Below are 13307 nucleotides of genomic sequence, written 5' to 3'. Positions count from 1 at the left end.
TGTTTCCAAGTGCTTTGTAATATTCAAGTAGGACATTTTCTTTATTCTTTGTTCTCCACTTTCTTTTTTGCTCCCTTCTTCTGTATCCTGTCCCTCTTTGGCCTTCTCTGTCACAACGCCAGCCTCACCAGTCACCAATGTTCCTCCCACTTCTGACAACATTTTTCCACTGTCAGCCTTTCCCATCCCCACATTCTTAGTCAGGCCATCTGATACTACCCCTTTATCTGTCACATAAATCCCCTTTCTCAATCATTTATCACTGCCCTCTCCTCCCACTAAGTACCTTGCATCTACACACTTCATTTCCATCACAGGTTTTTCATTCATTCTTCTCAAACCACTTACCTGCGCGTAAGGTCAGCTCTGGCACCAAAGCCTGCTGCCTCTCCAATCTTGCCTCTGCCTTCATACCAAAATGGTCCGTGACTGCCATTGCCCCACTGACCTGTAACAAACTAGCAGAATCATGCCACCCCAAACAACTCCTTCTCTGCTTGTGACCTCTCTAGACTAGTATCCACCAACTCTCACTCTTTCAGCTCATCTTCCTCATAGTTTAGCATTAACTCCTTGCCGTCTCCCCATGAGAATCCATGACCACTGTCACCACATGACATGTTGGCTGGGAATTCTTCATCCTACCAAGCATATTGGTCCTGCTTCGCCTGCCAGTCAGAACCAGCCTCACCAAACTTCCTTCCCATGCTGTATAGGAGTACCCACCAGAACTTCAATACCGGAGGACTCTAAATACCTCAATGCTTTCTGATCCTGTTCATTGCAGCATTCAGGCAGGCTGCTACTTCTCCATGAAATATGTGACCCACACTAGAGTCTCCTGAGTCTGGACGGACATCTTGACCTGGAACCCAATCATACACATAGAAGGCCGTAGTACATGCTCTCCACCCCTCTTCACTTCTCCTGGCCCCCTGCTCTGACGACTATTCCCACTTACCCTCCCAGAAGAAACTCCGCGAACCCTTTAATAAGTCACGCCCTCCCTCCTGCCCCCTCTGTCCCTTCCACATGCCCATCTGCCTGCCCCACACAGGGCATACACCATGCCCCCTATGGTCCTCCAAATATACCCAGGCTTGTCGCCATTCTACCCACTTTGCCTTTGTCCAGCCTTCCATACACTATTAGGGTCTAATTAGGGGTCTGGTGGTCCTTGGGCCCTTGGACTGCTAACACTGCCAGGGAACCGCGCAGTAATATGCTTGGCAGGACTACTGTGGTCATATCAAGCTTATTGCGACTTTCCTCACTTCCACACATTTCACAGAATTCTTTCCTCCATGAAAACAGTGGTGGTGAGGAAAGAAAGGTGGTCCCCTTGTGCCTCACTCCATGTGGATGCACACAATTGCATGCACCCCTAGTTCCACTACGGCACGGACTTCACAGTCCATGCCCTGCTGGAATTGTCTTTGCCATTCCCATTGTAGTGCCTATTTTATAGCCTCTGCCGTGGGAGCACCAAAGAAACTGCCTGCCAGTGACTAAGTCACTCATAATTCAGCGGGTGGTCCTCACGCAGGTTTGGGGGGTGCGGCGGTGGGGTAGTACCGCTGCCCCACCACCAAACTTGTAATCGGGCCCTTAGTGGTTTGGCCAGTTCCCTTCCCACAACCACTCCTCTGCTTTCTGTTCACCCTTTTCTTCCACAGTATTGCCTTTTGGTAACTCAACTACTCCCCCGTTCTATCACACTACCCTTCCCTGCCTACTAGGGCTGCCCAAAAATGCCCCCAGGTCCCTGGACTGTACCACCCACCCATAATCCCCAGAGAGCACACCACTCTCCCTGGTCGGCTGCCCTCATGCCTCTCTTGCCATGGGATGTCCAGTGTTCAAAAAGCATGGTTCCTGCCTTAAGAACTATAGTAAAAATGGGCTGATATTTTGTTGAACACATTTAACCTCACCTCACCAGGGCCAGACCCTATGCCCATATCCATTATGTGTAATTGTTGTTTCCTTTAGTTTAGTTAAAACTTGTGTGGTCAACATCTGGAATAAAGAGTGAACAATTTACACATTCAAACGTGCATCATTCTGTCGGTATTCAAACAGGACTCTAACATATTCCCTCACCTCCCATCTCAGAGAACTATATTCGAGTACAACTAGTAAGTGCAAATCCTACTCCTGTTCCTGTACCAAAGAAGGATGGGAAAATAGACAAAAACAGTACTAAAATGCAATTCTCTGTAGCCACCCTCCCAGCCCCATCTCACGTACAGAGCAAACTTACTTTCCCAGGCAAACGATCCGTCTAAAATAGTCCTATCTACTCATGTTCTGTTTTCCAGGCAAAACTTGGAGCATTGTAGATACCTGCAGGACCCCATTTCTACAACTCGATCTCTGGCATACCCCTCCAGGTCTAAACCCCTCTTCCCATTGGCTGATGACCCAGACTCTGGGTACCCTGAGTTAATAGGTCTCAAATGTAATTCCACCATATTTCCTGGAATTGGTCAAGTTTGTCATTGTGGCTAGATATTATTCAATCGTAGGAGGAGGATTTATACATTTCTTGCATCCATCCCTCTTCTGCTGGGCAAGTACTTGTTCTCCATAGTCTTAAAATGCCCACTTTCATCATGGCTAGGTATCGTTGGAAACCATTGTTGTAGTGGGACAGTAATGTCTGGAAATGCTTCAAAAGCCTACAGCAGAGATGCTTGCCCATCAAGTGGATGCTACTCCACAAAGTGTCTTTGATAGAAGTCTCTATCCGCACCCTGTATCCACTTTGACTTTTAATAACATGTCCTACTTTTTCTGCAAAAAATGCCTTTGTTTCTTAATACCATCATCATTGCTTATGGGTCGCGATTTATTAAATTGGATTTATTGCAAATCACAAATTGTTCCAAAGAAAACATATTTTCTTATGTTAGTTCTGAGTCATCTCCCAAGCCAGTCCCTGACCCTACATAATTTATTGTCATGACAACTTATCCTAGAAATAGTCTTTCACTGCAAGATGTTGACATCTCACTATTTCCTCCCTATCGGAAAGATACATTTCATATATCCTCATTCCTCCTCTACCCTAACATGGTTTCCTTTCAGAGCTTCTCTTCACTTTTGTACTGCATTGTCGCCATCCACACATACTCAAAGTAGCAATGGTGCTTGAATTGGGACTATTGATCTGCTCTAAAACCATAGAGCACAAACATAAAATATACTTTCTATTGGGCATTGCATTTATTATGATGCGTATGATACAATAATTCTCAGTAATTCCTCCCTTCTCTCATGCACCTAGATCGGTGGAAATCAAAGTAAAAGGCTTTTCCGAATGCAAGGAATCATGCAAACCATCTGAAGACATCATAAAGGCTTTTTGGACCAATAAAACTGCTACTTCAGGTAGGAACTTCCCACTGACCATGGTTTGGAGCAGGGTTGTTGTGGTCTAGGGGAGTAGGAGCAATTTGTGCGTGTATGTGGGTGTGCACACACATTGAACAATCTATGTATGATTGCTGAGTGTTGACTGCCATTCCAGCACTCAATACTACTTATTGATGAGTTAATACCCATTTTCTAACATCCATTGATTGCACTTTTTCAATATAAGCAAGATGATGTATGCATTTTTTCTGCCTAGCTGGCAGGATTGTATCCATTCACAATTAGCCATTGTCCGTTGCCTCCTTTTACTGCCCACAGGATAATGGAATGTTTGTGCTTGCAGACAGCAGGGTGAATCAGATTAGCACTTGAAGCCATTACTTTGTAATTTGATTATACACTGTGATTTATGCCACTGAGCAACCTGTAGTGAGGATAAGGACACACCTGCAGACATTGCTAAGTTAGCATAAGTTGGACACCATTTTTCCCCTTTTGCTAACGTTACTACATGGCACATTTCTAGTATACACTTTGCTCGCTCTCTTTCACATGAGAACTGTCTGTATTTCATGTATTTAGTTGAACACTTTGCTACTTGTCTGCACAGCGTGCTCAAGGTAAAAAAACAATGAACCCTGTTGGATTGCTTTGGTTTGAATCACATCACCAGCCATAACATAGAACACAGCTGCAACACTGAAAATCTGGTGCTTTTAATATTGCTGTGCATGCATGTTAACGCACTTGGAGAAAACACTTTCCAGGATAGAGGAGCAGGGCTTGTCCGGAGATGTAAATTCCTGCATCTGAACTCAAAGGTATGGGGTCTCCCTGACAAAGCCTGGAGGTCTTCTATAATTATAATAAACTAGCTTCTAGCATGGGGAGGGTGGCAAGACGCTATAGAGCTGCTTACAATATCATTATAATATGATTTCCCCTTTTGTTCTATATGGAATTGTAACTATGCTGATTTGTTTGATCCTATGCATTTTGCTGCTAGTATTGGCTCGTGTACTGCATTATAGAGCACGTTAGTTAAAATAAACATTTTAAACTGTACTTTGACTCTATTTACTCATGTTGTGGACAAGTACGAGAGTTTGAACAAAAGAGTGTTCTTGTTCCCAAGTATCCTGAGAGGAACGGAGTAGGATGTCTAATCATTGGTAGCTTCGCCTGTAGCACGGAGAACGAATGAGACACTATAGCTAATCGGATAGGGGATCTGGGTACCGAGGTGGGTATTTTGGTACACCACTACACACTGAGGTCCTCGTTTCCTGCGCATAGTTCTGTATATGTGCAGAATCCCTGCAACAAACCCATTGCATGTTAAGAATTTAACCCAGAGACTTGCAGCCCGGTGGACTTAAACACAAACATGCAGGTGTATGGAGGTATCTTGGTCAGGCTAAACAGAAAGGCTACAGTATCCCTGGGCATCCCTCGGCCTCAGAAAAAGCAACCCCTGGGGCAAGTGTAGGTACATGTCTGAGGTTTTTGTGTGCACTTGCACCAAGTTGAAGAAGCACATGACTGGCAGTTGCACCTCTCTCTGGTATATCTCTGATTCACTGTATTTCAATATCTTTAATGGTCTACACTCTGTCCCCACTTCCATTTTTTTACCCACCACAGATATTGTTGCCACAGATTTGACTCACTGTTAGGCCTGGGTGGTAAATTCCATTCCGCTTGTGAAATTTGCGGAATTTGGGTAATTTTGCGTTCCGCAGAGACCGAGGCATTGCCAAAAATTCCACGATCCATAGAAATTTCTGCTTGTTTGCGCTTTCAAAATGCGTGTTCGGGAAATATTTCCCCCTGAGCACGCAAACAGCATTCGCGAACAGGAAAACAGTATCACGAACGGGTGGAACAATCAACTCCACGTGTTCGCTGAACTCTGCGGGCTCGCGGATATTTTTTACCGTTTTGTGGAGCTTTGCGTAGCGGGATTATGCAAATTCCGCCCACCCCTACTCACTGTGCCCCCCCTTACAAACTGACATCTCTGCTCCTCTGCCATTAAATTATTCTACCTGTACAGCATGACTGGTATATGCTCTGCTCTTGTGAGTTTTTTGGTACAAATATGCTAGTTTCGCTTTATGGCCATTAAACAGTATGGGTCTCAAATTGAAGACTTTCTTATTTTCTTCAATCACACATCCTGTATGTGTGCTGTGGTGCCTTTTCAAGCCATTCCACTTGTGTCACTCACAAGCTCAAAGTTGAAGGCTGGTGTCTTGTATGTTTTGATGGCGGAAAAAGAGTCCTTTGCTTCCTGATATTCACCATCCTCAGTGTAGACTTGGTAAAGCAACAAAATGCTGTCATTCACACTGCATAGTATGTACCTCAAATACCGAATGGCCTTGCTGTGGGTTCATCCAAAATTTGAATGAGATTGACAGCAAAACTAATGCCTAGTGGACTGAACTGCCCCATTCTATATATTCTGTGACTAGATCCAGAATGTGAATGAAAACCTACCAATGCATCAAGGGAACTGAAACAAACCCTCTCACTACATTATAATGGCATGCTTATGCTTTTTTTCTTTTAAATCCTGGAGAGAGCTAAAGAGGTCTCTACCCAGATCTACAAATACGTTTTACATCATTTTATTTAGCAAATAATGATTGCTGAATATATATAATTAAAATAATATTGAGGTGAAATGCAACTTCCTTTTCTGGCACCATAGCCCACAAAGTACAAACCTCTTGGCATCCAAGAGGAATATGAAGCATTATTTAGAAATTACTTTGCAATCTTAGAATCATGTTTGTTAGTTTTGGCAGCAAAATATATATGATGAAGGTGCAGTTTGAAAAGCAATGGAATATCAATTACACTATGGGGTCCAAGTGACACTTCAAGAGGAGCCCCACAATTAGTGTTCAGATGTTTACATTCCTTGAACTGCGTTCAGTATCAAAATAATTCTCCATGTCCTCTCTTCGAGTTGTTTTTGTTTGTCCCTATTTCGAGAAATTCATCTACTTGGAGAAATTTGTCTACGAAACCATCCATTCATATTAAAATGCTGAGAATACTTTGAGTGACTTTTCAATTGATCTTCGTTGGACTCGGCCCTTGTTGGACTCGGCCCTTCTGGCAGGTTCACCCCTGAAACTTTTTGCTTTTTATTGTGACCTGGTGTTAGTGATTTTTGGTTTCTGCGCACTTTACCACTGTGTCCCAGGGTAAAGTGCGCGCGTGTAGTTAGACTGACCTGCCCTCCCATAGGAATGCATGGGGGAATGTATGTGTCCCTGGTAGTTCCTGATGCGTGGGGAGTACAGGTGCGAGTTTGGTATGTGCGGACTCATGTGATGAAATGCTGCGCGATGATGTGTGCGGCGTCAATGTACCTAGTGTGGAAGTGCCACTTCTAGAAGTTGGCATTTCTGTGTGCAGTGTGAGATGAGTGCCTTGTCTGGCGATTGGCTGGCTGAGGTCATGTGATGGGCTAGGGAATCCCATGAGTCAGGATGAGTCACCCAGTGGTGAATGGAGAGGTCAGCAGCCAGATGGGTGGGAGGAGTACACCTAGGACCTGAATAGGGCTGGGCTTTCCCCACACAATGCTGGCTCCGCCCCCTGTGGTGCGACTGATGACCCTGGCTGTCCTGTGAATAGGGAGAGGGGCTGAGCAAAACAAAGTGCTCAGGAACCAGTTGCATCTGGTTCGCCCCTTCCCTGCACCTTGAGACAAAGGACACCTATGTATAAAAAGGGGCTGTGGCCCCATGTAAAATGTTCTCCTGATCCTAACTGGGGGGGACCTGCTGCTGCTGCTGGGCGCCAGGAGAGACCGCCACTGGGGACTGCCTCCCTGCCTGGAGGGCCCTGTGAGCTGGCCCCTGGGCCCAGCCCTTGCCCCCCTGCCTCCTGGAAGATCTTATTCCTGGAGGAACCTTGCTCCTGGACCTTTAACTATACCCCTGGGAGCGCTTTGAAGGAGAGGGCTGGTGACTGCACCCAGGCGCTTAGAGAGCGCTTCTATGTCGCCTCTGCAGCGCTGAGCTGCTCATCATCAACAGGGAATCCCCGGCGTAGAGGATTCCCCTGCATCCCTGTGTTCGCTGGTGGGAGCCCACCCCGCAATCGTGTGCCCTCCAGCGGGTGCCCACCCCGCTTCATTACGTATTCATCGCGGGTGCCCAACCCGCACGCCGCCGAAGAGAAATCACCGCCGCAGCCGGGCTCCCGCAGGAAGTCAGGCAGTTCGTGTTGGGACGTGGGCGGGACCTCGCCCCGAAACCCGGAAGCCGATGGGAGTCTACCCCGCGCTCCGGTGGTGAAGGAAAGAAGAGGAAGCAAGAAGTCCGGAGCTCGGCCGGCTCCGATCCAAGTCCCGGGTCCCAGGAGGGGGCCCGGGTGAAGAGAGGTCCGCGCCGCAGAGGGGACACCCGAGCGAGGAGACGCCGCCTCTCAAACCAAAGGTGAGTGTGGGCGTCCCTGTGGGTCCCTCCGCTGCAGCGCACGGTGTTCCCTGCTGCCCAGCCCGCAGCGGCAGCTCCACCGACAGGACCGCATTGTTTGTTTAAGAGCGCGAGTGCGCTCCAACGACGGGGGCACCTTGTTTGAAGAGCCTAGAGGGCTCCAATGTGGGACATTCTTTGTTTAGAGTCCAGAGGGACTCCAACGGGACCGCATTATTTGTTAAAGAGCCTAAAGGGCTCCAACATACGCCGCATTGTTGTTCTAGAGCGCGAGGTCGCTCCAACGAAGGGGGCACTTTATCCTGCCAAGTCCCCCGAGCGGAGGCTCCAACATACGGGGGCATATGTGTTTAAGAGCAGAGGCTCCAACACGGGGGCACATTGTTTTAGAGCCTGAGTGAGGCTCCAACGTGACTGGGACATTTCCTTTGCCGATCTAGAGCCAGAGAAGGCTCCCACGCTGGACATCATGTTTGTTTTAGAGCGCTAGTGCGCTCCAACGCGTGGCATACTTGGGTTAAAGGCATGCTGGTGCCCAGACTCATTTCCCCAGCTGCCCAGCACTTTGTGGGCAGCTGCAATGTTTAGGTTGTGGCCCTTTACGCTTTAGCTTGCGCAGCCTGCGCAGTCTAGCCCTGACTCTGCTGGACAAAGGGCGTTTGAGCCCCTGTAAGGCCAAGTTGGGCTGGGGACAGTTTTCTTGCATTGTGTCCTCACCTAGGGTACATGGTTGTTTTTTTTCCTGTGTGCGCTTGCGCAATATGCAATGTCTTTATGCTTATTTTCATTCCTAAACTGTGTTTATGCATGGGAGATTGTTTTACTAGTTGCGATTATGCTAGTGTGCTCATGGTCCTCTGCGTGATGTGTACCTAATGTGTTTTAGGATTGCGTAGGGTGTACTTACCTGTACCAGTGGTTACTGGTTGTGCGCTACAGTTATTATTTGTTCTACATTTCTACATTTACAATTTGGTGATTTGTGATGATTCTGACAGTGGTCCATGTGGCCCTGTCTTGTGTAAATAGTCCCCTGTAAATTCTGCCCAGTGCCAGTTGGCACGGTGTAAATGGTGTGAATATTATCTAATGTGTTTTGGTATAATACAAAGGCTATTTTGATATAATACCTTGTGTGGAGTTTCCTTTGTGGTGGGCCTTGGGTGTTGTTGCTGGGTGCGCGCGCAAACGCTTTACACATTGCCTCCGGGATAAGCCTGACTGCTTGTGCCAAGCTACCAAGGGGGTGAGCAGGGGTTATCTTTGGCGTGTAACTTCCTTGCCCTGACTAGAGTGGTGGTTCTGCCTGGCTTTGGTGCAAGCCTTAGCCAACCAGAAATCCCATTTCTAACAATCTTTGATAACGATTCATTTACCTGCTCCATATGTACATTTTTCACAGATTTGTAGCGGTGGGGACAGCATTTTATTTTACAAAATGCATGCAAACTTCTGGAAAATTGTTGACCATAGTATTTCATTTCATGGAAAACTTTGGAGATTTTAAAGCTGTGTGGGACTACCTTTTTATGTCAAACAGATTAAATACCAACATCGCTGCAAACAAAATATGTCTTCAGATAACATTGCTCTAAAAAAATGATGAATTGAAATTTATAGTACATATGATGGATGTTCGAATTGTAACCTTAATCATACTAGCAAATCGTGCATATGTGGTGAATATACTCTCGGCAGATGTTTCTTTGGATGGCTGTACATAATTTGAGTTTTCAAAGCTAGTGAAGTATCTCATTGATGATATTGAAGAGTGTTGAAACCAATAGTGATGGCCATATTGTGGAAAAGTATCAGGGCACTGGGCTAGGAATTGATGATCCTTTGATCTGAAACCCTGGAACCTCTCTTAGACTCTGCTAAATAATGGAACTTTTGTGGTACATTATACCACAAAACAAGCAAATTATCCCTAAAAGAATGTTTCCTCACTAAAATTAATATGATGTCCATTAATTATTGTCTTTATTAACATTTCTAACTTCATAGAAACTCCACATCCTTTAGGGATCAGTAGGTGATACTGAGAAGGAAGGCTGCAGCAGAATAAATGTTGGTAAATCAGTGTTTAATTTGAATATCAGAACCAAAAATACAGTGAGACAAAATATTGCGTCAAAGAATATCGAGGACAAACAAATTGTGAAGGTAAGTTTCTATAGGTAAACAAAGTTTTTCTGTTTATAATCCACATATATGTACCTTGACAATATATATAGCTTCAAGGTACATAGATGTCGAGTGAAGAATAGTTAATCTATTCTTACCTATTTGCCGTTATCTTCTCGATATTTTGGTCCGCAATAGATTTGACATGATATTTTGTCCACACAATATTTGCGGTTACCAGATTCTGTCAGTGATCCAGTAAATCAATACTTTGTGGAAGTGGTTCGTTTAGAGATATTATATTTGAAGTTCCAGAGGGTACCCCCACTCCACCTATACAGCTGTATACACAATGTAATTCTCTCTTCGTCCACTGCTGAGACTCACACATGTGTAAGCCTCTTCTTTTAATGGCAACCATCACACATCCTGCCTTTGACATTCCATATGCTGGCACACATATAGCCCTTTGCCACTCTTTTCACTACATTAAGAGGTATGGTGAGTCTCTTTTGTTAAGATTTAGAACTTCTGCCCTTAATCAATCTGACCTACCCTTGGTCAATCTCAATGTGTAGAGATATGTCTCTCTAAACCACACTTCTTATATTATCTCTTGAACGACAGCCCAAGACTTATGCTTGCTACTGTTGCAGCGGATACCTGGGCAAAATACGGACTATCTCTCTTTTATACTTACATCATTTTCATCATATCTCAATCTATTTCCTCCATGGGCCCATAACAAAACATTAATCTGACATTGGTCCTCCAATTCATCTTTTATGTGAGCTAACAGGGACTTGGATATTTAAAGAACGTGAGACAAATCCTTATGAGGACCTGGAATAAGAAAATGCCAAATTCATGCTAACAACCAACAACCTTTTCTGTGGATACTATAATGATAAGACTTTCGACAAGAAGGTTCACATCAAGAATGACCCAAACTCAATAAAGTTTGTGCATGTAAACCATTTATCTAAACCTCAATTTGAATAGTCAAGACCGTAAATCACATTTCAGATTCAATTTACTGGAAATCATTTAGTTCAATTAGTCACACAATGTCATACAGATTCAATAAAATAGAGAGAGAACATAGGGAAAAGTTCAGCATTTAGGTTATACAAAACATATGTACAGAGTTGAAGCGTAAGGAGTCCCAGGAATGAGTCAATAAACCGTCAATGTACAGGATGAGTCAGTTCGGAAAGTTCAGTTCAATTGGGATTGGCATAGGAAAGAAAATCTGAGTTCAATCTGACACCATGCCAGGAATGGCAATTGAAAATGACAACCAGCACAGCTCCTCCACCAAGGGGGCAATTATACTTCCAAATGTTCTCAGTTTTTGCCCACAAAGTATCCTTTCCATCCCTTAATATGGTTTCCATTGGTTGTCTGCAGTGGGCTGCTCATGTTGTGATCAATATCTCACTAAGAAAATCCAGAAGCATTAAGTAATCCTTTTGCAGAATCATCAATTTCAACAACTTTATAATTCCAACCTTTCCTCGGAAGTAAGACAATTCACTTTGTTCACTGTCTGTCAGTTCCCAGATACTCTCTCTGCGTTTGCAATTGTATTCATACATTTCTGTCAAAAGTGTTGCTGAATCAAAATGAGTCTATTGTTCACAGCGTAAAAGAAACTTCATGAAAAGTTCTCATATCAACTGAAATGACTACTTCAGCTAGATTCTGCCTTTAAAACGAGGAAAAAGAAGCATTTGAGGCCTACATGAAAACTTGCTGAATCATTATCATATTATGATTTATATAAAACACACAATAATATGAATAATTCAATTTTGTTAGTTGATTCCCTCATTATTCTTTTCTTCAGAGTCACATGTCAATATTAGGTGCTACTAAATTTATTTTATATCTTTCACGTTTTCATTTTCAAAACAGATTACTATGCTTCTCATTTTTGTTATTCACGTTTGTACCACTGCAATTCTTCATACTGTCAAGCATCTTGAAACTAAACATTTTAATTGTTTTCAAATGTCTCATTAGGTAAGCATTAGTTTCAGTTATCACATTTTATTAATCATTAGCAGTACATTTTCGAAGTTACCTATGTTTAAATTCTTAAACGTGTGATTACATTGCATAAGCAAATAACTTTTTCTCTCTTTATTTACGTCTTTCACATTTTCACATTTTAGAAACCTCTGCATGCTTTCACGATGCAGTTTTTTAATCTCATGTTTTTCGTCTTCAACCATTTTGCATATTTTAGTCAAAAGGTATTGTCATAAATCTAATTTAGTGGTGAGAATTGATCGAGACATTCATCATTAAACTTTTGCACCCTATTAATTCCCTCTTTCAAGCCATCACACATACTTATCTTGTATCTTATTCTGATATCACATTAGAATGCAGTTGTCTTCAATTGTTTCAGTCTCATTTGTTCCAAATTTTAATCTCATCATAAAAACCACTCTATTTCTAATTAAATTTCTGCTCTATTTCTTTTTCACCCTTTATTTTCTTTAGAGCTTCTCTTATTTTTGTATTATCAATACATTAGTATTATTATTAGTAAGCCAATAGCAATTGTAATTAATGGAGTTAGTATTTCCCCCCTAAACATTTTCCCAGTGCTGCAAACCAATTTCCCACAGAAGAAAATCCTTTCCCAATTTTCTCCCATGCACTATCAGTTTTTAATTCTGTTAGTTCTTTTCCTAAATTAGTAATATTGCTTATATATCCCTTCAAATCATTACTTTTGTCCAGGATATAAGTGCAACATTGTTGAACTTTCAGCATGCAACAGACTCTGCCTTCTTTTGTTAGGAGTATGTCTAAAGCAAGTCGATTTTACAAAACCGTAGACCTAATAGCAACCATTTTCGTATCAATTACTAAAAATCCACCAGCAGTAACTGTTGACAATCGATCTACTACTGTTGAAAGTTTTCAAATTTTGTGCGAACCTAGTATTACCCTAACTGAGAGTATTATAGCTCCAACAACATCCCCAATCATTTCAGCAGCACGTAATCCTCTTCTAAAGCATGCAGGTTTCCTTTAATTGATTCCACTGTGGTAGATCTTTGGAAACACTTTTTTCATATAACAACACCTATACCAATGCTTGGGTAATTTGTAATAAGACTTTTTCCCACACACAAAATACACTCTAGGAAATACTGGGTCCAATCCTCCTAAAAATAATCCCCATCCGCCCATAAGTAGGAAGGTATGTTCACATTCACTGAACAAAATGAAGTTATTATTTTGCTCTGTTTTACGTCTTAGTATGCAAAGATTTCCTTTGTGTTGCCACGCTAGAGTCATTACATCGTAAGTATCTCCTTTTTT

General features: G+C 43.1%; 1 protein-coding gene across 1 annotated transcript in view; it reads left to right on the top strand.

The window, feature by feature from the left end:
- The window catches only part of LOC146780158 (hydroperoxide isomerase ALOXE3-like), a 512047-nt gene that overhangs the window by 273612 nt on the left and 225128 nt on the right, over window positions 1–13307 (top strand). Inside the window, exon 5 of the mRNA XM_085638403.1 lies at window positions 3290–3393. Coding sequence (XP_085494529.1) covers window positions 3290–3393 — 104 coding nt within the window. The remainder of the gene's footprint in view (window positions 1–3289; window positions 3394–13307) is intronic.

This window comes from Triturus cristatus, chromosome 12, assembly GCF_964204655.1.
Source record: "Triturus cristatus chromosome 12, aTriCri1.1, whole genome shotgun sequence".
Lineage (NCBI taxonomy): Eukaryota > Metazoa > Chordata > Amphibia > Caudata > Salamandridae > Triturus > Triturus cristatus.
Note: the sequence above shows the minus strand (reverse complement) of the source record. Positions and strands in the feature narration are given on the sequence as shown.